Source organism: Rutilus rutilus (genome assembly GCF_951802725.1).
Source record: "Rutilus rutilus genome assembly, chromosome: 19".
Lineage (NCBI taxonomy): Eukaryota > Metazoa > Chordata > Actinopteri > Cypriniformes > Leuciscidae > Rutilus > Rutilus rutilus.
This window is the reverse complement of record NC_140232.1, coordinates 23,542,097-23,566,946: the sequence shown is the minus strand read 5'-3', so window position 1 is coordinate 23,566,946 and position 24,850 is coordinate 23,542,097. Positions and strand designations below refer to the sequence as shown.

The following is a 24,850-nucleotide window of genomic DNA, read 5'->3' as shown; positions in this document are numbered from 1 at the left end:
AAACTGCGTACTTGCTCATTAACCTGTTTCTCTGCTCAATTTGTTCACAAGCCATCAACGCATATTTCAGATTTTGTACATTCATTTATGGGTAAATTTTATATGAGGTGTTACTGATATAGCGTGTGCTCAGAAAAATGATGCTGATTGTTATTTGTGTCTTATAGGAATATTCCTAAATCGGTACAGCAATAAGAGTGCAATAATGCATTATTTGAATCCTGATATGAAGTAGATTTGAGTGTTAGATTACGTTAGATTCCATCCAGCAATGCTACTAGAGTTAGCATGCAATCTTTGCGTCATGCCTGCCGTAGTCGGAGGGTAGAGGCCTTCCTGGAGGATTTCTGGTGTGTCTGTTGTTTCTGGAAGCAGGAGCGGGGATGCGACTACCTCGGGGCAGCCCTCGAACCTTGGATTCAGAAATGACCATTGTTGTCCTAGCTACACCTGTGCTGCTGACTGTCTTTCCTGAGGGCAAAGATTAAGAGAAATGCAAACACACAAACACCCGAGTACATTAGTTGTTGAGGAACATTGTGGGATGCTGCTTAGAGTTTAGCCAAAGTAAACACCATATTTTATTTGACGAGAACAAAATAATAAAATGCTGAACAGTCCATTCATTACCAGTGCACGTGGTAAGATTGGGGCATTGTGGAGGCCACGTGGGGCAGTTTGGATCTATGTGTGATTTATGAAGCGATGTGGGGCAGTAGGGGCTTGTAGGGGACAGTGTGGTGTTGTAAAGGTCTCATTGAGGCTAAAGGAGGTGAATGATCACCTTGTGCGTGTGAGAGAGTGCTCTGCTGTACTGCTCTCCTCCGTGAGTTCTGTTTACAACCCTCAGGTCCCATGAGGTGAGATTTCCAGGCCTGCACACAAAAGACATGCACTGTTACATTGCTGTATGAGGAGCATGTGTGTGAGAGAGAGCGAGACACTGTAAATCTCACTTTAATACTGGGGTCATTCACTTATCATCATGGGTGCTTATGTAAATAATCTGTTCCTATGGTGTTGGTTTCAGACTTGATTTCATACCAGTGTTCTTATATTCCCAAACCTTAGATATAATATCATCTCTCTCTCTCTAAGCTGAAAATTATTCATACCCAGGCCAAACTTTTAATTATGGTGAATTTTTATTTGACCAATAGGCATCTTCTGGCTGGAAATGACGCAAAAAGGAGACAACAGAAAGCAAGACATTGTGATAAAGATATTAACAAAGAATATTGGCTATTTTTTATGTGTCCACAATTATTCATACCCTTTCTCAATAATCGATGGCAAAGCCTTTATTCACAGCTGTCAAACGTTTCTTTATAATTGGTGACACGTTTTTTGCACTTTAACTCAAAATATGACCAAAGTGTTAATTATATTTAACATAAGAGTGATCAAAAAAATGAATGTTATTTTTTTATTTAGTACTGTCATGAATAAGATATTTATTTTACATAAAAGACATGTAGTTTACATGTAGTCCACACATTTTTTAATAAAAATGACCCCGTTAAAAAGTTTGCATACGCTTGATTCTTAAAACTTTGTCATCACCCGGATGATCCATGACTGTTTTTTTGTTTTGTGATGGTTGTTCTTGAGTCCCTTGTTTGTCATAAACAGTTAAACAGCCCAATGTCCTCAGGTCCTGCAAATTCTTTCGTTTTCTTTTGCATATTTAAACCCTTTCCAGCAGTGACTGTATGATTTGGAATGTTTTGTATCTTTTGTACACCGAGGACAACATAACTATTACAAGAGACTCAAACTAGTATTACAAGACACTCAAACATAACTATTACATAAGCTGCAAACATTCACTGATGCACAAGAGGAAACACAATGCTTTAAGTGTTGTACACATGATGTACACATCTTCCTGTTCAAAAGTTTTATATATATCTTTATATATTGTGATGTTCTTCTATTTCTGTCATTTCAGATTGAATGAAATTACTTGACCAAATAGGATGATGTGTTTTTCTAGCCACTGTAAAAGAGTTAGTAGTAATGCACAAAAGAGCTCTTATAAATCAAGGACAACTAATGTATTCCCAGCACCAGTGTTAACTAAAACTAGTAAAAATGGTTTTCATTAACTGAAATTAAATTGCAATTCAATAAAAGTTTAGATGAAAAAAAAAATAGATGAATAAGTTGAAGTACTACAATTACTAAAACTGATTTCATACAGAAAACAAGTCAAACACTGATTTGATAATACATTGTCTGTCAAAGACAATGCTCAAAGAGAAATAAATATAATTTTATATTCCCAACAGGAATGTTCTTGGTTTTATTAATTTCCATGACTTTTCCAGGCCTGGAAATGACTATTTACACATTTTAAATTAAAAACATATATGACATTTCCAGACTTTGCATGACTGTAAGAACCCTGTGTTTAAATACTCTTATAAAGTATTAAGAGTGTTATTTAGACTTAACAAATAATGACAGATGATTTTGTTGATGATTAGCATGTGCATGTGTTTTTGTATGATCTCACCTCCTCCCCCGAGGTGAAGTTTTCATGGCAGAGAGGACAGTGATTACAATTTTCTCCAGAAGCTGGTGCTGACAGAAAGACAAAATAATAAATCCATGACCAGGAACAAAAACTGTTCTTACTTTTTCCCCAAAACAGCACACACACAAAAAATGCAGGCTGTCAAAAAAACATTTAACACTTCCAGAGGTAACAAAACATTGCTCGGAAATAAGTCTGCAGTTGTGAAAGGTTATGCAAGTTGTAAATTCCTAGTGGCATTGTCATGTCATGTGAAAGCGTGAACTGTATATGACAGTGAATGTTTTATGCATAATTAGAGTGTTACACAGGGACCAAAATTAACACTAGCAAGCACCAAATGCAAGTAAAAATCAAGTATATAAGGTGCAGTTACTCGCCGGTTGGTCTTTAATACAATGTTTAAATCTTTCCCTTGAGTGGAAAGAATTTAGTCTTAAAAAATTGACGTGCCATGTCAAATATTTCTCTCGCTAAGCTGCCAAAAATAATATATGTGGGAAATGTTTGTGTTTGACCAGAGAGGAGAAGCACCTAGTATTTGATGTGGTGAGGCGACTGACTCAATAAGCTGAACTGTTTATCACAATATGCAAGGAAACCAACAGATTGTTTTATAAAAACACTCCAAAATACTGTTCCATGGCCAGTAAGAAATATTTACGGGCATTACATCAATTCACCTGCCAAATGTTCATTTTGGACCCAGGAGACACATTTGTAAAAGAACTGAGTGTGGTTTCTTGATGAGCATGAAGTAAAAACAATGTGCATCCACACAAAGGACTCACGATTGCAAGCAGTGCTCTGAGCATGCTCAGTTAGCTTATCTCGGGGAAGGGCTTCGGAGCAGAGAGGACACTGGGTGAAATCTGCCCTCCGCTCACACTCTGTCAGCAAGTGCTCTGTCAGGCTCGCAATCTCCACTACCTAACAAACACACAAACATACTACATTAACACACTCTGTACGGTGAGAAGTAGTTCAACCAATAAGAAATGATTGTGTGTGCGTGCGTGCGCACCTGTCTGCACTGAAGGCAGCGCTGCAGCATCGGGCAGTGTTTCCAGTAGTGCAGGTCAAGTCCATCCTCAGTGAATGACGCATCTCTCTCCCCACAGAAAATACACAGACTACACACAAAACAGCACCAGCATTAACTCTGATCTGATCTTTCATTTCTCACTCGCCATTCTACCAAGACTCTTTCCCAGCAGTATAAAGACAAACTGATTTAATGAGAGCCTATTAGCACTGCACATTATGCTATCATTTTCCAGATGTCTTGGTGAGATTATAATTGTACATTTATAATAACTATACAAGACAAAGACTTGACATTTGCAAAGCGCTAATAAACCAGAGACTCTGTGTAAATGGATATTCCACTGACTGGGAGAATTAGACTGCTCAGTTGAGAATCAACAAAGAAGTGACAAGAGGTGCTCACTTGTCTAAGTAGTTAGCTGCAGATGATTTCGCATCAGCAGGGACAAACTGGTTTACCTTCTTAACAACTGCTGAAACAGAGAGGAACATATTTAACCCATCACGTTCAGTTAAGGGCTGTGTTTCTTAAAAGCACCCTAGGCCTAAGTAGATCGTAGAACCACTGCCAACAATGGTCTCTACGATCAACTTGGCTCACGATGCTTTTGAGAAACGCAGCCCAGATTGACTTCTCCGTTCAAGGTTTACAGTGATGTACATGTGTTAGTTTAGTATTATTTATATACTATTATAGTATTTAGTAATATTTTACTATATTACGTATGTTTGTGTGTGCTTCAATGATAACAGTGCGAGTTAATATAGAACAGTGACAAAACTGACTTGGAACTACCTGTACATTAAACGGTTTTATTGCACACCTTCTAGTCATTCAGAATCGAGCATTCAGACAGACTATAAGTAAGAATGATGGTCTGATCCTCACTCTTAAGCATAGCGACACATTCCTGCTGCTAAGCCTCAAAACAAAAATGAAACTGATCTTTACTAAGACAGATCACAAAAACAGTTACATCATGCACTCAACAGCACGCACACACATCATTTTACACACACCTGATTTGACTGCCTTCTCAGTTTTTTTCTCAGGTACTTTGGAATTTTCCTTTCCTTTCTCCTAAAACACAGATTCACATATTTAATGCACTTATGGATTTATCTATTTGTACATCTGATGGCCAAATGGGCTCATGGCACTCTTCAGCCAATGAGTCCAAGGTACACATGCAATCCAGCTAAAGAACTTCCAGATACGGAAATGTTAAAGGTGAAGTATGTAGTTTCTGCAACACTAGGGGCACCTAGTGGAATTAGAAAAATAAACCATATTTTAAAACAACCTTGCAAATGCCCCTTTCGCGCATTGCGCCTCCCCCAACTCAAATATCACAAATACAGCTCTTACAGGTGCTTTTGAAGGCATGTATCAACAGGTAAAAGTGGGGTATTTTTAATAAAAGGTTAAATATTAGGAATACTTTTAACTGTGTTGCTGTTTCATGAGTAAGCAATTGAGTAGGCTGACACTATCTAGAGCGAACATGAGCGTCTTGCTTGATAATAAACCCACACAGGTGCAAGTAAACATGATAAACTGGTACATTTTGTCTTTCTGAACGAGCGCACAATGATACTACTGAAGCATCCATTGTAGCGTGTAGCTTTAAGTGTGGATATCTGCAGGTCAGAGTAATAGGCATGCCGAAAGGTCTTTAAAACTAGTCGCGAAAGCTGCCTGTTAGGGTGTGGGGTAGGGTTAGGGGTTAGTTTCTGTTGTAGCATTGTGTATCTTTCAGCATGCCCTACCTTTCGGCACACCTACTACAACCTGCAGCTATCCCTGTCTCATTCGCTTTGACGTGTTTAATCTAAATGCAATACATTTTGGCTTGCACTTCTGTAACCAAAGCTGAAAGTCTTGTCCCATGTAATGCGTACTAAGCAATGGTCCCACACCAGCTAAACACCCCGTGGCTTCGCCAGCTACAGTAGCCACGGCCAAAACTCTCACTATATATTGAGCTGGACAGAGATTGACAGATCTGAGCAGATCGCTCTCAATGTTTTGATGGTGCCTGGAGGGCTCAACGTTTAAACTTTTGGGGTAGATAAACAGTGTTGGGAAGGATACTTTCAAAATGTTTTCCGTTACAGAATACAGAATACATGCCCAAAAATGTAATTTGTAACGTATTCCGTTACGTTACTCAATCTGAGTAACGTATTCTGAATACCACATTGAATTGCATTTTATAAGTGTAGGAATGTGGCCATCAAATCCTGCTTACTAAACAGGCCTATTCTGGTGTGTTTTTCTGTTCCAACTGGCTGAATGTGTTAGCCCCAAGTCTCCCTGAAAGTGCAATATTGAAAAATTTGCTGTAGAGGAACAAAGACTATAAGGGTATGTTTATGTAACAAGATGTTTTGCTTGGTTAAAAAAAGAGAAGAATTGACCAATTTTCCTTTTTCAGTTCCTTTATTTACTCAGCTGTTAAAAGTGTGAAAATAGACAAATAAAATATTCTGTTTCCGTATACTTTGAATCTTGTTGCCACGACTGATCTTGACAAAGCTGCCTCACAGGGTGTTTCTCGAAAATTACACAGAAGTGCAATGTCTAAATGTGCTGCAATCTGGAATAAGGCTCATCGCAGGGGCTGCTGATGCAATTGAGGAAATTGCCCAAATGAGATGTTTGGTAGCTCCAGTGACTAGGTGGAGCTCAGAGTATCATGCAATCGAGAAGTTGATGAGTCTCACTGAGAGTCAGCTCAATGGAATCTGTGACCAGCTGAAATTGGCCAAACTGCATCCTCAAGAGACAATGTTTCTAAAAGAGTACACAGCCATTCTGAAACCTCTTGCCTACTCAATCAACCTGCTCCAGGGAGTTACTTTGGATACATAGTTCCCACCATTCTCAGCCTAAAAGCCAAGTTAGCTGAAAAGTTGACTCAGGTGCAGTTCTCAACCCACATACTCTCAGCTGTTATAAAAGCCATTGACACTCGATTTGGGCAGGTGTTGGCCTCCCATGAGGCAAGGATGGCGGCTTCCACCATCCCAAAGTTTCGACTGTGGTGGCTTGCTGATGAAGAGAGGGGAGCCATGAAAACAGCAATGGTCCTTCTTCAGGTTGGAGGTGGAGTCTTTGGACGCTGAAAGGAGGTTGGTTGCTGGTAAGCAGAGGTTGCATTGCACAGTTATATTTCGTTTTCCCTCTTTCTTTAATGAGAAATGCTGTTTAAATTTCAAAGATAGAAACGCATTCTTGCCCTGGCTCTGTTGTTTCGGCTCCATCTCTACCTCTAGCTCCCACTGCTCCTCTTCCGACTCAATGTGACTGATCACGCAAACCGCACATTTTTTCGTTTTCATATTGGGGCTTCTGGGAAATGCATGGAGTTGCCTTAATTTATTTAGAGATTGAATAAACTTTATTTAGAGATTGTGAAACAGAGAAGTATCCTCATGTAATCCATTGATTTCAACAATGTAACTGTATTCTAAATACCAACTATTTAAATTGTAACTGTAAGGGAATACAGCTACTCATAATTTGTATTCTGAATACGTAACGCCGGTACATGTATTCCGTTACTCCCCAACACTGTCGATAAACCCATGAATGGAATACTAATAGTGATCAATGAACAATAAACTGGGTTAAGAGAATGTATTTTCACATTTGAAAAAATCTTACATACTTCACCTTTAATGCCAGGTATAAAAGGCCATTTTGTGTGAGAGCATTAAAAACAAAACAGAAGAGATAGATTAGGCCACCTTTGACCACTATACCTACACTGATCTCCTTCAGCACTGCAAGCTGCTCCTGTAAACTCCTGATTTCCTCTTTCTCTCTCTCACCATCTTCCCGTTCTGGCACTTTTTTTGTCTTCTGAAGTAAAGACAGAGAGAGACTCTTTAAACCAAATGCAGTAACCCACGTACAAACATTCCGAGCTTTTAAAAGATGAAACTCAAGGGTAATAATGCTCTCCAGACCGGTTTTACCTGCATATTGTTGTTGTTGTTGTTTCCGTCTAACTTGGTGAGTGAGTCGAAAAGGTTCTTGTAGAGCACGTTTTTACGTGTGCTGGTGTCATCAGGTGGAAGATAATTCAAAACCGCTTTACCGTGAAGACGGTACATATCCTTGACAACTCTCACAGAGAGTTCACGCACTGAGGCAGCGCTGTGCTCTAATCCACCTGACAGAAACTAACACAACATACATCACACACAAATATATTTAATGAATAATTCATTTAAATATAAGAAAGGGATTGCAGAATAGATACACTACCTTTGAAAAGTTTGGGGTCAGTAAGAATGTTTGTTTGTATGAAAGAAATTGATAACTTTATTCAGCAAGAATGTGTAAAATTGATCAGTAAAAGACTTTTTACATTGTTACAAAAAGTTTTGAACTTCATATTCATCAAAGAATCCTAAAAAGTATATATATATATAACAGATTTCATAAAACTATTAATCTTATATTATGTTTTCAATTCTGATTAAAAATAATATAAAAAAATCTTAAGCACCAAATCAGCATATTAGAATTGATTTCTGAAGGATCATCAAAAATTCATCATTGCCATCACAGGAATAAATTACATTTTAAAATACATAAAAACAGAAAACGGTTATTTTAAATTGTAATATTTTTAATGTTACTGTTTTTACTGTATGTTTTATTAAATAAATGTAGCTTTGGACAGCATAAAAGACTTTTTAAAAATCTTACCTACCCCAAACTTTTGAATAGTAGTGTATGACAAGCAGAACAAATCAACCAATTTTTACATTCTAAAAAAAATAAACATATACAATATTCCATATATGTTTTACGATGTGTGAAGCAAAGGCTGTATATGAACTCTAGTTATTATATCAAAAAATATTTGTCTCTCACTTTTCTCTCTCCCCTTTTCCATACACAGATCCCATTCATGTGCTCCCAGGCTCTGGATCTCTCATTTTAATTAAAGGAAACTCAATCGCCTCTCTGCTGTGCCCTGAAGCCCATCTCATCTCCCAGGAAACCAGAAGGCAGAAGGCATTTAGCAGCCATCCCTGCCTGTAACCTACAGCAACCCATTTTGTGGGAGATCACCAATGAAAAGGGCCAAACTAACAGACAGATCCAATAAATATTTCAAAGACATTTGGGAGCTGATTTATTGGCGGTTTTTGAAATAGTATGAAATAGTAAAAAAAAAAAAGTCATCTTTTACTCCTCTTTAGGTTGTTCCAAACCTGTATGACTTGTCTATAGAAAATATAAGCTGCTTTTTTTTTCAATACAACAAAAGCATGCACAGTGACCAGCATCTGTCCAGTTTTTTTTTTAATTCATAAGTGGTCCAGATACAACTCATGTGTTATATTCCAAGTCTTTTGAAGTTATAGAACAGCTTTTATATTTATAAAAAAAGAAAGTCATACAGGATTTGAAACAACATGAAGGCGAATAAATTATGAGAATTCTGTTTTTTAGGTTAACTACCCCAGTCCATAAATTATTTTATAGGGATGCAACAATATTAAAATTCTAGCCGATATAAATAAGCTGATCATTATTGTCATGTTATGGCAGGTAACAATAAATGGGCAATATTAAAATTTGACACTATTTTGTCAAAAAAAAAAAAAAACACTAAAAACGATATAATTATATATATGATATATATATATTTAACTTTTGCTGATAAATTATATATGACATGATCCTTACCCTCCTAACTTTACCATGTGGAGGAAAATGAGACTTTAAGCCACCAAGGCACATTTCCAAGCTAACACAGAATCAGTAGCCGTTGTTTTAATACAACAAAGCCCAACTGGAACACAGAGAGAAACCTCACAGTGCACACTGCAGGTCCTTGTGAAATTTCACAGTCTCTGTTGCAGTAGTGTCACAAATTTGCATTGCAAATATACTTCTGACTGCACAAATCCCGAAATAATATAATACTCTCTCTATAACTGAGACCCTGAAGGAAATAAGGAAGTACAAAATGTAACACATAAACAGCTTTGCATATCTAAATGCTGGGACAGAGAGAGAATGAGAAAGTGCTTGGATGAATCTCATAAACTATGCCATGGAAATGCAACTGGCTGTCAGAACAGCCCTTGTGCGTAACAGACATTACATAGGGTAGAATACACCCACACTGCCATACAAAGGCCACTTTGTTTCAGTCTAATGAAACCCTCGAGAATCTTAATGATAGCTGTGAGAATGAAATTGACCTTTAAATCTCAACAGAAAGGTACATTTGTGATATTTTGGCCAAATAAAACGAAATATCAAATATATGTGTGCTCTTAGAGGCTAAATCACAGTTAAGGTTTGTACATGCACCCGACTACAAACATTCACTACCACAGCTGGCACCTAAAGCCAGTGGGTGGGTGTGGTCTCAGACAAGCACACAGTCGTTCATGTATCATGTGGCTGATGAATCTAACCAGCCATTTGCAGTTTTTAAGCTACTACTTTATAGAAGACTTTTTTAAGCTTTAAAACTTAAGCACACTGCATGACTGAGCAGAGGGCCATGGGGTTGACACCCAGTGAAATCATTTCCTCAGAAAGAGGGGAAGTTAGGCCAGTACCCGCATGACGTTGTCGAGGGTGAAGCCAGAGTTATTGGTGCCCAGCTGTTCTAGAAGCTTCTCCAACAGTTCCAGTCTGCTCAGCGCCAGTCTAGCGGGTACACTGCTCTGCATGGGCTTGACAAGCTCCAAAGGAACCATCTGCAGAGCTCTCACTTCTTTAAATGAAGCCATTTCCTGCAAACACACCCAAAAGCCAGCTTTAAACACACAACAACATCGAAGTTACAGAACACAAACTCTTTTATAATTACATTTATAAATCATCAAAAAGGTATTTCAAATAAAATTTTCCAAGACATTAACTGATATGTATTGTGTGTGTATATATATATACACAATACATATCAGTTAATGTCTTGGGAAATTCTATTTTCAGCGTATCTGATGTGACATTCCAAGCATTCCATGTGGGTGTGCTTGACTATGTGACAAAGTTTAGCAGTGTATATAATATATATATATATATATATATATATATATATATATTGCCAAGAGAGACTGCAAAAATAGCGTGTTATTTATAGAAGATGGTCAAGGTTGACATTTTAAGAACGTTAAGGACATTTTAAAAACTTTAATCAATAATGAGTGAATATGCTTTGACAATGTTGGATTGTATGATTTATAATATTCTAAAGCACTGTTATCAGAATTTTAAATTATTCCATAGAAGGTGTGGCCTTTGACATACTTTTTCCACCATCCAAGAAGCATATGTCACAAATGTCTTTATTTCTATTATCCAGAAGTACAATGAAGTTTTCCCACACAATGCTGTGACAGAGACATAACCTGTTCATCAACAACCAACAGAAATCAGTGTCAGTACGTGATGGAACATTCCAAAACTAGAGCAAGACTCTAAACACATGGGTCCTTTCATTGCCAGACAACTTGAGGGGCCAGTACTTTTACATGGTTTAGGTTACAGCATGATTTTCGAAAGACGTCAATTAAATGATGTGATCAAAGATTTTTTTTAGTCTTTTTTTTTTAAGAGAGAGATATTAATTGTGGCCATGAGAACACATCATGCTTGGCCAAATCAGAAGAAACCAACAATCCTCTTTATGAAAAGTAATTTCCAAACAAGAAATATTTTGTCACTTAAACACTGTTTTATTTTAATGCTAAATGGACTGCTGATTTAATTTTAATGAACAACAAAAAGGTAAAACATCTTCAGTTTCACAAGAAATTTTTCCCATCCTAGAGGACATTTTTTGGATGAAAATTTCAGACATGCCACTCAATGCAATATTTTTTAATATTTTTGTTCCATTTTACACAAATAAAATTTTAAATGCGCAGCTAAACCTGTTGTGGTAGAAATTCCCCTACGCACTTGACTTGAGTTTATCTCGGGCGTCTCTAGTCGACACCCAAGCATAGATAATAGATAATAGATCTATAGATCTGTAGATAATATTTATACTCAGTCTACAACTGAACTGGCTTCCCTTTTTACACTAGTACTCGGGAATAAGATCTCTCGTGTGCTATAACCTTCTGCGCAGCATTTACCAGACAGACTCCAGACAATGCCTTTCAATATCCTTTAATCACGGCCGGAGGATCTCAGACCAATTTCAGAGAGAATCCCACCAGCAAAAAGAATACAACAGTTTTTATAGAATAGGAGCATGGCAAAGGTGACATGATTCATTGCATCATTTCCCTATATGATTGGCTCTTCATATGTATTATCCAGCAAACCCTTCTGTTACTAGGCAGAAGCAAACTGGACTTCTAGAATACTCAAAATCATGAGTTTATAAATCTAGATATCTGCCTAGTTTCGTTTCTCCTTTTGTTATATTCGGAGATGATTCAAACACACACTGACTGACTTTGACCAAAGTGTTTGGAAACATTTAGGTTTCAAAAGCATATAATTGTTATTCCTGCAAGAAAAATAAATGTTAGATATGATTCATTAAAAAAATCCTTCACACTGTCAACTTTTGTACTATAGAATGAGGAAGACTGTAACGCTAATAAACTTGGATGGAAAGCTCTTTAAGAGTTTTTGAGACATTTTGTGGCCAGACCTGTTTCTAAGATTGTATCAGATAAAAATGGTAGATTGAAATGAGGAAATCTTACAGCAGGGTTACAGTGAAAGACAAGATCTACATTCCCGCACCACAAATACCACAAAAAAACCACATACATTTATTCCACATTTAAATTCCAGTTTACAGGTGAGTTCATTTTACAAGGCCACCAGTGTATGGCATTCCTTCAGACAGTATCCACTCCTTCTCATCTATGAAGATTCTCAGTAAGTAGACATTTTTTCCAGTGGAATTTACCTTTCAACATGAATAGCTGCAGCAGTCACTTCACTACAGAATACAGATAAAGTATTTCAAAAGTCTGTACTGACCTGTATGAAGGTGACAGCAAGTGTTCTGAGTCTCAGGGTTGAGTCTCCGGTCCTAAAGAGCAGATTATTCCAAGTCTGTTCCACACAGTGACTGATCTCAGATTTGCCCAGCTGATGGTTGGGAATAAACTCACTCAGAATCATTCGAAGCAGATTCATAGATGTAAGAAATACCTAAAATGCGACACAAACAGACAGTTGTTACTTTACATACTAAAATTCACATGCAGGGCTTATTTTCAATATTGTCACATTTCATATTATATTATGTAATTTATTTCAGCAGGTTTCCCATTTATTTTAAAAACTTTTACTTATGAGATTCTAAACGTAAGCACCTCTGTGTACCCATTTACAAATGACCACAGAAAATCTTGAATATTACATTTTGAAACATTGAATGTTTAATTTTAGAGCCATCTGGAACCATTTTTCCTCAGAAGCCGTGTAAGAAACCACCTGAGACCTTTACAACAACACATGGTGCAGGGTAGCGTCAACAGGTCAGCTAAAGCACACAGTTAAATGCTGTGCTGTGTTAGTTTAACTAAATAACCACGGGGAGAGGGTCACTGGAATGTGTCCAAAAGCGGGCACATTGTTCAGACTCTCAGTACAACCATTTAAAACTGTTTAGAATGAAACCCTGAAAGGCCACGACTTTTACTGTGAGTGATTTATTCAAGGACTGACTGGAGGTAAAACACAGCTGTCACCTCAAAACCACAAACATGCATGTGCTTAGAGAATGCCCAAGGCCTAGAGAGTGAACTTTTGCATGCTTAAAAAGCTATCGGCTCATCAACATGTCAATGCACTATACTCATGCCAAATTGTTCAAAACCCTTTAATGATCATTTAGCCTGAGGTCAGTACAAAAATGAACAGGAAAACTACATCTTTAAAAAACAGCCTCATATAGTGAATTTACCAGTGATATAAAAGTTATTTTTCTAAGACGACACATGAGTGATGACAGATATTTTCTTCAGTATACGGTCTATATGTCTTTCATTTTAATCCATCCCTTCACTTGTATCAGAAAGGGTCAGATTGTCAGTCTTAAAATTCAATTTAAACAATTTAGTGTTATAGTTCCTAATAAAGTTACACACCAAGGGCTGCTTTTACACTGGCACAAAAAAAATCCGATATTTTACTCACATCTGACACAACTGAATTTGTTGCACACGTGTAAACACAAAAATCCGCACGAGATCCAATTTTTTTGCATCCGATTTGAGCCACTTCCAAATGTGGTTTTAATACATATCCGATATCTGGATACCCGACTTACGTCTAAACATGCATATCCGATTCCCCTTTGAATTCCAAGCCACCACAAGGCGAGGACGACACGTTTATTCACAGATAGAATACTACTTTATTTCACTTCAGAATTCTAGATCTGAGGTGTAGATAAACAATAATTATTTCCGGACTATGTATCTGTTCCGTCAGATTTTGAGCTGCAAAACATTCATGAGTCATGACAGCTGTTATCTTGTCCATGCTGGCAAATAATCATGACCACCCGACGTGAATTATATAAATAATTTTAATAGCACAGCCATTCAAAACCGGGGTCTACCACGTGCATAGTGAAATGATCGCTGAAAATCATTTTGGGCGGGAAGTAATGTAAACACAGATATCGGATACCAGTCCTGTCTAAAGTGAATGTAAACAGGCGGGTCAAAAAATCTGATCTGGTCAAAAGAAAGAAAAGACTTGCAGTGTAAATGTAGCCCAATTCATATATACATTAGCGATTTTGAGTGATCATTTTGGCCATAGTTAACAGAAATCACTTTTAGAATTTAGAGTTTGTAAAAATATAAACTGCAAGATTTATTTTCAAAGTAAACACATTTTACAGGCAGGTGCAAGTAACGAGTGTCCAAGTTCCAATGGAAAAAAAGCCTGTTTAGCCCTTATTAGCCTGTTTAACTAAGGAAATCCCATTCCTATAGCCGCCAAATTGAGCATTTCAATTTAAGCAAATCTCCCATTCATTCTTCTACAAGTGATCCATCTCCTCCCGCTCATACCCAACATTAGCAGAAAATCAGCTCTATCGCAGTTTACTCTTGCAAGAGACAAGCCAGGCTTTATACTACATTTGTTGCCTGTATCACTTCTACAGATAATCCACAATACTAGACAGAACACGACACCTGCTAAACAGTCACGACTATCAGTCATGCTGATGGTGCCGTTCTGTCTTTGGCCTGAAATGAGACTGAAAAGAAGGGAACATGAGAGAAATTAGAAAGAGAGGGTGAGAGAAAGAACGAGAGAAGGAGAGGCTGAGAAACAAAATAAGAGGGCGATAAAATCAGAGAAAAGGGTAAAATAAAGATAAGAGAGAGAGCTCTCTTACAGATGACACTTTATCTGTGAGTGCTTTCTTGCAGAGGAACACAGCTGCTCTCATCATGCTCCGTAGTTCTGCTTTTGGGGTACCGGGTGGAACCTCCATCAGTTTCTTGTAGACTGTCAGCAAAGCATCCTCCCTGTAAGACCACGTCTTTGAATAGGACGCTGCCACCTTAGAAAGACAGACAATGAAAGAAAAAAATGACGATCACATTCCAGAAAGAGTTCACAAATGGAAAACACCAGCTGGCTCTTTGACCTTTGTCGTATGGAGTTTGCCCAGTGCTGTGAGATTGTAAAACCAGTAATAGATGGACATCTCAGTGTGATGTTAAATACTTCAAGGGATAATTCTCCCTGCCATAACCAATTCCAAACCAATTTGACTTTTTGATTAGTACAATTTGCGAATGAATCATTTAGCCCTGTTTTGTAAAAAACAAACAAAAAAAACCTGATAAAATCAACTAAATGGAAGCTGTAAATGTTGTGTGTCTTACCAGACCGTCTCCATAGATCTCGATGGGCAGACTGGCCTCTCTCTGAGCTTTCTCTGTGAGCGGTTCTGGTTGTCTTGAAGACTCAGGGCTACGTGGGGAGCTTGTGTCAGTCAGAGGGGGCATCTCGTGCTCACTGACTGGTTGATCACTCAACCTCTTCCTAAAAGCAGGTAAAGGCCTTTCATCATAAGGAAGGGAGCTGATCTGTGAAAACACACGAACATGCTCATTATGTTTCAAATACAGTGGGGTCTTAAAGTCCCCAAAGAAAATATTTATTGAATTCAGATATACAAAACATTACCAGCATTATTTGCTATTAAAGGGTTAGTTCACCCAAAAATGAAAATCAGCCCATGATTTACTCACACTCAAGTCATCCTAGGTGTACATGACATTCTTCTTTCAGACAAATATAATCAAAGTTATATTAAAAAAATGTCCTGGTTAATGGGAGTGAATGGCTGGAAAAAATTTGAAGCCTGAAAAAGTGTATCCATCCATGAAAAAAAAAATACTCCACACGACTCCGGGGGGTTAATAAAGGCCTTCTGAAGCGAAGCCATGGGTTTTTATAAGAAAAATACCCATATTTAGGCTATAACTTTATAATCTAAAATAACTAGCTTCCGCCAGACGACTGTACGCATACTTCGCAAGTCGACTTGCTACACAAAAGTAACCCGTGGCGCATGTAGGATGTAGGAGTATCGTAAGCTTAGACACCTCTCACGTTTTAAACAAATAGGGCTGTGCAACAAACTGAAGCTCCTCTTCTATTATATAGAAATCCTCCGACATTTCTCTTCAAAATGGCTAATTCGCAACCGGTGTTTTGTTTTGCTCTTTCCTCTGAGCTTCCGCGTTCGTCATTACGTTGTGCGTCTGGTCAGGGGTTAGTCTTCCACCGTAAATCGATGCGTACGGCCGTCTGTCTAGTGCAGGGGTCGGCAACCTTTTTGTCATAAAGTGCCATTTTTAAGTTTCCGAGTTCATCACTGTGCCACAACACACATTTAGCCTATATATATATATATATATATATATATATATACATACATACATACATACATACATACATATACATATACATATACATATACATATACATATATATTACACACACATTTTACATTTTCATAATAGCTAACACAGAAATAGTACAAAAAAACTAAATATTCTCTTGAAATTTGTTTTAGATTTAGATAGACAAATTATAGTATTTATAACTCCTAACTAGAGATGCACAGATTACAATTTTCTAGGCCGATTCCGATTTCCGATTTTTCATTGAGTTTGACCTGCCGATACCAATTTTAGCCGATTCCTATTTCATTTTACACTTTACAGCACACACAAATATTTATTTTCTATATATATTTATATATTTTTAATAAAATACCATATCCTTTTACCCAAACTGAATAATAAAAACAAGTTTAAATAGGTACATTTTTTATAAATATTTTTGAGTCTTCATTTTCTTTTCTGACATAACCTAATCCAGTTCATGTTAAAACACACTAGACATGCACATTCTGTGCATTTTGGGCACTTTTGTTTGAAATCATATTTATTTTGTCCATCAAAAGTGGGCTTTCACTTTCATTGAGCATGAGCAGCGCAGACAAAATAGACTCGGCGGCGAAACCCGCGCTTCACTGCTGCTCACGCGCTGCTCCTGCTTCCGCGTGAATGCACTCATTGATTAACATGCACGCCGAAAAAAATATGCGTGAAACGGCCGTAATTCACGAGGTTTCCTACATGTGCGTTCCGTGTTTTTTTACTATGAGGAATTATTACATCAAAATGTAGATCTGTGTGCAGGTAGACTACTTTATCTGAATGAAATACATACACTTCTCTCGCATTTGCGCGCGTGCCAGCGATTAACCCTCTGCGTGCCAGTGTTGGCACGCGTGCCTTAGGTTGCCTACCCCTGGTCTAGTGATTAAAGTTTATAAAGTTTTAAATATGGGTATTTTCCTTACCAAACGCATGGCTTCACAAGGCCTTTATTAACCCACTGGAGCCATATGGATTACTTTTATAATGGATGGATGCCCTTTTTTGGGCTTCGAATTTTCTCCAGCCATTCACTCTCATTCTAAAGCTTGTAGGAGACAGGGCATTTTTTTAATATATAACTCCGATTGTATTCATCTGAAAGAAGAATGTCATGTACACCTAGGATGGCTTCAGGTTGAGTAAATCATGGGCTACTTTTCATTTTTGGGTAAACTATCCCTTTAAATCAGGAAGAATAACTGGCTCAGTATTAAGTACAGAAGGAAATGCCAAAAATAACTAAAATGCTACTTTCTTTCACGATAAGCATAAATATAATACTTTACTGTGATGTAAAGACCTTGAGGGTTTACATTACACTTGAAAAACAGATGCACCTGTCATCCCTGTACACCTGTCATGATTGTAAATGTAAATCCCATAATTTCAACAAACAAACTGTGTTCTCATCTTACAAGTTATTTCAAAGCTAATTCACTGAATAGCCTGCACGAAAACAAAAATGAAAGCAAAAGTGACTCTGTCCAGCTTTGAGGTCATGTAGTGATAAAGGTACACTAACAAAAGGCTGTTCATCCCATGTTTTTACATTCCACACCAACCAACCAACCAAAAAAAAAAAAAAAAAAAAAAACATACAGTATGTATATAATCACCCCAAACTTTTCAATGGTAGTTTATACATGTAATAGAGTGCTTAAATTAACAGAAGGCTAATTCTCTAATGTCTTTGAATAGGTTTGCAAAGACAATTGTAGTTTTATGAGTGTCATTTTTTGGTTAAAATCTTTTTGCAGCTTTTTGTAAACACACCCAGATATTTCGACTTCTGGCATGGTTAGGGAAAGTTCTACGCTAGTAGCACAGAAATTAAACACTTCACCTTTAACCCCTTTAATTAAATGTTGAAACGTAAAACTCTCTAGCAAACGCAAATCCCTGACAAGCATGTTAAGCCACACACATGCTCAGATAATAAATCTACAAAGAGCCTTGTGTCAGGGAAGATGGAGCTGGACTATGGCACTGGTGAAAAGGAGCTAGTATTTGTGGAAAGATATATTAATGAATGAGGAAAAAACAGAAAGTGGACACATAAGTAATGCATTAGAGCAAGCAGATGAGACTTACATCAATTTTGGAAGCGTGAGGAAAAGTGAGGGGTGTTGGGACGACTGAATGTTTGGGGCTGGCTGGTTTTGAAGTGTCCTGCTCATTTGTCTCCTTCACATGTTGTCCCTGTCTCCTCTTTGTGGGTGAGTCCGCTGGATGAGGCGTGTGTTTCTGCGTCCCAGCACGTGGAGAGGGAAATTCAGAGTTGGAAAGTTCAGAAATTCTGTGGATCTGAAACAACAACAAAAATCACATTTTATTTATTTACATTTTGGTCAATATTCAAGCTACTTATCAAAAGAAAGAAAAGATAAATACGTCTGAAATAATTAAAACGCCTCTTTCAGACACTGATTGTTTAAAAAAAACATTAAAAAAAAACAATCACACAGAATAGATAAAGGTCTGTCGGAAAACAGAAACGGAAGTCACACACAAACAAAACGCTCTATGACTTTCCAAGTCATTCATTGTCTGCTGTATAAGTATGTCTCCTGGCCTCAGTCAAGTAAGAAGCAAGCACCTGATATCAGGAGAACCAGCACAATCACTATTGAGCTGGGAAACTGCCATATCAGAGTACTAATCTCACTGGAGCTGGGGACCTCACAACACAAGAGTTGTATTATTCATGTATTCAATGCAGAAAAAGAAATTAAGAGAGACACAGAGGAATATGGATGGATGGAAGTCATTAATTGAATTCTGAGACGTGTGATGGATGGATGGATGGATGGATGGACAGATGGAAAATAGATAAACGGATATACACCTCCATTCAAAAAGTTTAGGGTCATAAATTTGTTTTTGAAAGTAGTCTCTTATGCTCACCAAATGTGTGTTTATTTAATCAAATATACAGCAAAACAGTAATATTGGGAAATATTAATACAATTTAAAATAACTGTTTCTGTTTTAATGTATTCCATAATGTAAAGCTGAAATTTCAGCAGTACAGTCTTCACTGTCACATGATTCGTCAGAAATCATATCCCAAATACTAATCTGGTGCTCATGAAACATTTCTTATTATTATCAATGTTGAAAAAAGATATGCTGCTTAATATTTTTTGCTGAAACCATGATAGATTTTTCAAGGGTTTTTAATGATTCTTTGATGAATTTAAAGTTCAAAAGAAAATAATTTATTTGAAATATGCATTTTTTTGTAACATGGTAAATGTCTTTACTGATACTTTTGATCAATTTAGTGCATCCTTGCTGAATTGAAGTATTAATTTTCTTACTTAAAAACTTACTGACCCCAAACTTCTGAATAGTACTGTAAATGTGATTGCATGGATGAATGGATGGATGTTTACTTGACTGATGTCCAGCAGTCTGTGGAGCTCCAGATGCTGGTAGACTGTATGCCTGTAAGCCTCCATTTGTTCCTTTTTCTGCTTGGCTATGTCATATTCCTCTCGTTCTATGGCACTGTGTTTCTCCACATCATACCGGCCCAAACGTTCGCCCACCTAAACAAAAAAAGAGATCGAAAATATAAAAGAAAGAAAAGAGAGGTTGTTAAACACTAGAAGAAGAAAACCCTTTTAATTTTCCCAGTAATTACTGTCAGGCTACAATTAACATGTGGCTAAATGCATGCAATACCCTGCTCTCCTGAAATGCATTTCAACTTCAGGTTCACATCTCCAGTGTGTAACATATCATTATTAAACTACACGTGCAAGACATGTCAGACAAAAAAGGCAATTCTAATAACCTTTTGCAGGTCTGCAATAGCTTGTTTAAACTTTTTGGCCAGATCAAATCTTTCCTCCCGAACCATGTCCTGTTTTTTCTGGTCCAGCAGCCGAATGATATGTGCCACCTCAGGGTCCTGATACATGTCAAACGCCAAGTCATCAAGGGGCGAGATAGAGTCACATTTATAACTCGAGAGCCTGCAAGATAACAAGAGTAAACCCAGGAGAAATACAGAGGACTGCATGCACAAATTTAATGTAATGCAACTTGAAGCTTCAGTTTTTACCCGGTATATGTGCCATCCAAGGCTGAGCTGTGTTGGCTGTTGTTTAGATATTGATCAATCAGCTGATCTCTGCTTAGCTGGGGGGAAAAAACAAGAAACAGGAAAAGATTGGGGCCAGTAAGATTTTTTTAAAGAAATTAATACTTTTATTCAGCAAGGGTGCATATTGATCAAAAGTGACACTAAAGACTTTTACATTGTTACAAACAATTTCTATTTCAAATAAATGCTGTTCTTTTGAACTTTCTATTCATTAAAAAAATGGTTTCCACTAAATATTATGTAGCACAAGTTCACAAAGTTCTGCTTTAACATTTATAGTAAGAAATGTTCCTTGAGCATAAATCAGCATATTCAAATTATTTCTGAAGACTGGAGTAATGGCTTCTCAAAGTACAGCTTTGCCATCACATGATACATGAAAAATACATACAACTTTATAAAATATTAAACTTTAAAAAAGTAATTTTAGGTTTTAATAAAATTTCACAATAGAACTGTTATTGATCAAATAAATGCAGCCTTGGTGAGCATTAGAGACTCCAGACCCCAAACTTTTAAATGAAAGTTTGTTTATGTACATTTTACTTATACAAATTAGTAAATTCTCAATGTAATAACATCACATCCTGTGATCCATCCAATGTCTTTGAACCATTATTATCTTTCCAACAAACAAAGGTTAAAAATCTTGATTTCTGCCTGTGAACCAAAACGTATTATCATCAGAGTCCTGGATAACACAATAAGACTCCAGCCTGGACAGAGAGAGAGAGGGATTAGAGATTAACAATGCAGAGATTGTTAGCAAGGTGGGAGAGGACGAGAGAGGGGAAGTCATAGAGGAAAAGAGGGGGTGGGGGGAGACAAGGTGAGAGTAAGAGGAGAAAGAGAGCATGAGAAAGAAAGAAGGGGGGAGCAGGAGTCAGTGAATAGGAGATGGGGGAGTGCTGAGAGTCGCAGTGATGTAGATATATTGATGAGTGATCTGATTTGAAGCTCTGCTTATGGAGCTCAGACTCATATTACACAGATTTACATTCCAACACTGAGCACAAACCTTTAGACCTGCTCAAGAACCACAACACACATACAGAAATGCTTGTCTATTTAAAGTAAGACTATTTGAATGTGAAATTAATATTTAAACCTCAAGTCCCTAAAATAACTGATGCATACAAGTATTAAGATTAACGCAGATCCACTTAGTGGTAGGTATGAGGTAATGAAGAATCCAAATAGGGCTAGGCAAAATCTGTATCTAATAATTGGCTCTTTCAATTCACAAGGTAGCATTTAAATTGAATTGTTCAATGTATGTTGAATCGGAATCCAAACCGGAATGACAGCAAATGGTTTGCAATTGGAAGCCGAGGAATTTCAATTAGTCTAAAATAACACCCTTTCACCAAAACACAAATCACTGTTTAGTTAAAGGGAAAGTTCACCCAAAAAAATTTAAATTCTGCCATCATTTACTCACCTGTATGAATTTCTTTCTTCAGCTGACCAAAATTTTTGAAGAATATGGGTAATTGAACAGTTGATGGTCCCCATTGACTTCCATAGTATGGAGGGGGAAAAAATACTAAGTCAATGGGGACCAGACTGTATCTTACTGACATTCTTCAGAATATCTTCTTTTGTGTTCAGCAGAAGAAAGAAATTAATACAGGTTTGGAACAACATTTTTTGATGAATTTATATTTATACGTAATTAATACCACAAACAAAACCTATTTTATTTTTAATATACATCAGCGAACATTGTTACCACACTGTTTTCTGTAAATTCATTATCTTTTCAGAAGATACCGATTCAGAAGATTAATACTACTTAAAACATCAAGGGGTACTATTGTTTAATACTATAATTTATAAAGTAAATTATTTAGGTCAAACAAATTAATTTTAAAATTAAATTATAATATATAAATTAAAATATAATATATCAGCCTTATGACTCAACGAAAACTTTCTAAAAATCATTGTAAGTGTGAAGCTGAACATTCCTGGCTGAAACATCAAATAAATGATTAACAGTAATCCATCGCCACCTGGAGGATGTGAAGAGAACAATTCCATAAACAAGCAGTTACTTACTGCTGTTCCAATGTCATTTCCATCCACCGGGTCACCCAAAATATTTAGAGCCACCAATGCAACCTAGAATTTAGGAAAACATGTGACATGACAATGACATAATTACAATAAACAAATCTACCCTGATTTCCCACATGAATCTGTACCTGATTGTAGTTGTTGTATTGATTAACATGGTTTCTGTGAAAGGTGAGCTTCAGGTAAGACCCAACAGCATCAACATGAACTGACTTCAGCTCTCTGGCTTTGAAACCAGTCTTCTCGTTGTCAGACAGAGACACATACCTGAACAACACAGCACATTCAAATCAGTCTAATTGATCACATTATACTTGTGATAGTGACCAGAACAGAGAACCAGAACATGTTTACTAACCCCAATCTATGGAGAATATTAGCCTGCTGATGAGAGCTGGACTCCGGTAGTCTATCTCCAATGTGGAACTCGATCTTGGACGGGACCAGGTACTGATGGGCCAGTAGCTGGAGTTTCCTTATGCGACATCTTTCAACCAACTCCAGAATGATTTCCTGAGGGAATGGACAGAACCTACACACAATAATTACAATTAAATATTTTTTAAAGAGCATTTCAGAACTGTAATCTTTGGTAATAGCAACTATAAACAGCTAATAAAGCGATTATTATCAGCTATAAAATAGCCTTGATAGTTCTGATGAATCAAAGTAATTTATCCTACTTTGATAGTTTGTTTTTGCCTTAACTAAAATAGATGCAAATATAAAATATATCCGTACACAACTAATACAAAATTCATTAACCTAGTGGATCTCCAGCCAGTAACGGTGGGCGCGTGGACCATCAGCTTTTTGGCACTGTAGTTTCCTTCATGACCAGACCAGCTGATCACAGTGAAGCCTATCTTATGAGGCATCCCGTTCCTGAGCTCTAATGGGGATATGAACACAACATGATGTTTAATATCACAAAGCACTCCTGTCCTGACACATTGAAATAACACCCAGCACTCTAACAAAAGATACAAACAAACTGTAATTTGGCAACATTCCTTTACATTAGAGGAATATGTCATTTTGAGTATATGGAACAGCTAGACTAGCACTACACCAGCTCTAACCAACATAATCCAGGATTTTTTCAGCAGGGAGCTTAGAGTAACTAATTATCCCTAGAATCAGACTGTCTTTTGGCTGGTAAAAAAAAAAAAATACACAAAGATAACATTTATAAAATGAACTATTAATTAGACAATAACAATGAAATTGTATATGTTAACGCATTTGTAGCTAGAAAAATAGTCCATTAAGTTACCACATTGGTAAATACCAGTTGTAACACTGTAAAATAAGTGGTCTACACTTAAAATATTGGATATGTTTTCAGATTTTGCTGCATGTTATGAAGGACCTTAATCATAACAATGATTGTTACGTAAAGTATTTAGCGTTAGCGTGCAATCTAGCTAATCAAACAGTAACATTACGGTTACAACTCTTCCAAAACAGCAATAAGAATCTTTATCACAAACCACACGTTAAACGTATACAGCCCAGAATAATTCATTCATAGGGCACTCTTAATATTCACTATTTGACAAAAGAAATTTCAAAGCGGTTTACCCAAATATCGCAGTTGCCTATGTTCATCTCCATAACCACCGTTTGACAACTGAGACCTTTGCGCATGCGCGAGTGTTTTTTCGTTCTTGAATTAATCTGGTGATTCTGAATGAATCTTTTAGGTGAACGAATCGTTCTCGTTCACCATAGTGACGCTGGTTCAGTTCAATGTACAGTACTTTTGTTTACTAAGGTCTACCCTGTTTGCCGTACGTATATCCCATTGAGTATTTATTGTGTTAACGCCATAGACTGTAAAAAAAATAACAACACAAAAGCCCAACCCAACACGAACGAACACATACAGAAACATACAAAAAAAGGTCCACTTCGCCACCTACTGGCGTATGACGTAACCTGAAAAGTCAGTGAACAAATCGTTTAAATGAACAGATTCAAAAGATTCGAGTCACTTGAGTGAATCAAAACTCCATGCTGTCATGCAGAATGGGATGCTGTTACTTGTAGTTCTTTTAGAATTAGTCTAGAAGGAGGTGTATTATCTTAAAACAGCGTGTAAGATTTAACTATAAAAAATATGTAATATG

The 24,850-nt window shown here is 37.0% G+C and overlaps 1 protein-coding gene across 1 annotated transcript; it reads right to left on the bottom strand.

The window, feature by feature from the left end:
* Positions 1–161: 161 nt before the first annotated feature.
* Positions 162–24,375, bottom strand: cep104 (centrosomal protein 104). The gene is given in 23 exon segments (XM_084388741.1): positions 162–337; positions 340–471; positions 785–875; positions 2,519–2,586; positions 3,331–3,469; positions 3,564–3,672; positions 3,990–4,059; positions 4,607–4,667; positions 7,359–7,454; positions 7,571–7,777; positions 10,187–10,363; positions 12,579–12,752; positions 14,962–15,129; positions 15,458–15,661; positions 18,620–18,832; positions 19,924–20,079; positions 20,328–20,508; positions 20,598–20,674; positions 22,701–22,763; positions 22,847–22,985; positions 23,077–23,250; positions 23,484–23,610; positions 24,303–24,375. Coding segments are annotated over 22 exon segments (2,847 nt in total). The 5' UTR covers positions 23,597–23,610; positions 24,303–24,375; the 3' UTR covers positions 162–302.
* Positions 24,376–24,850: the final 475 nt, after the last annotated feature.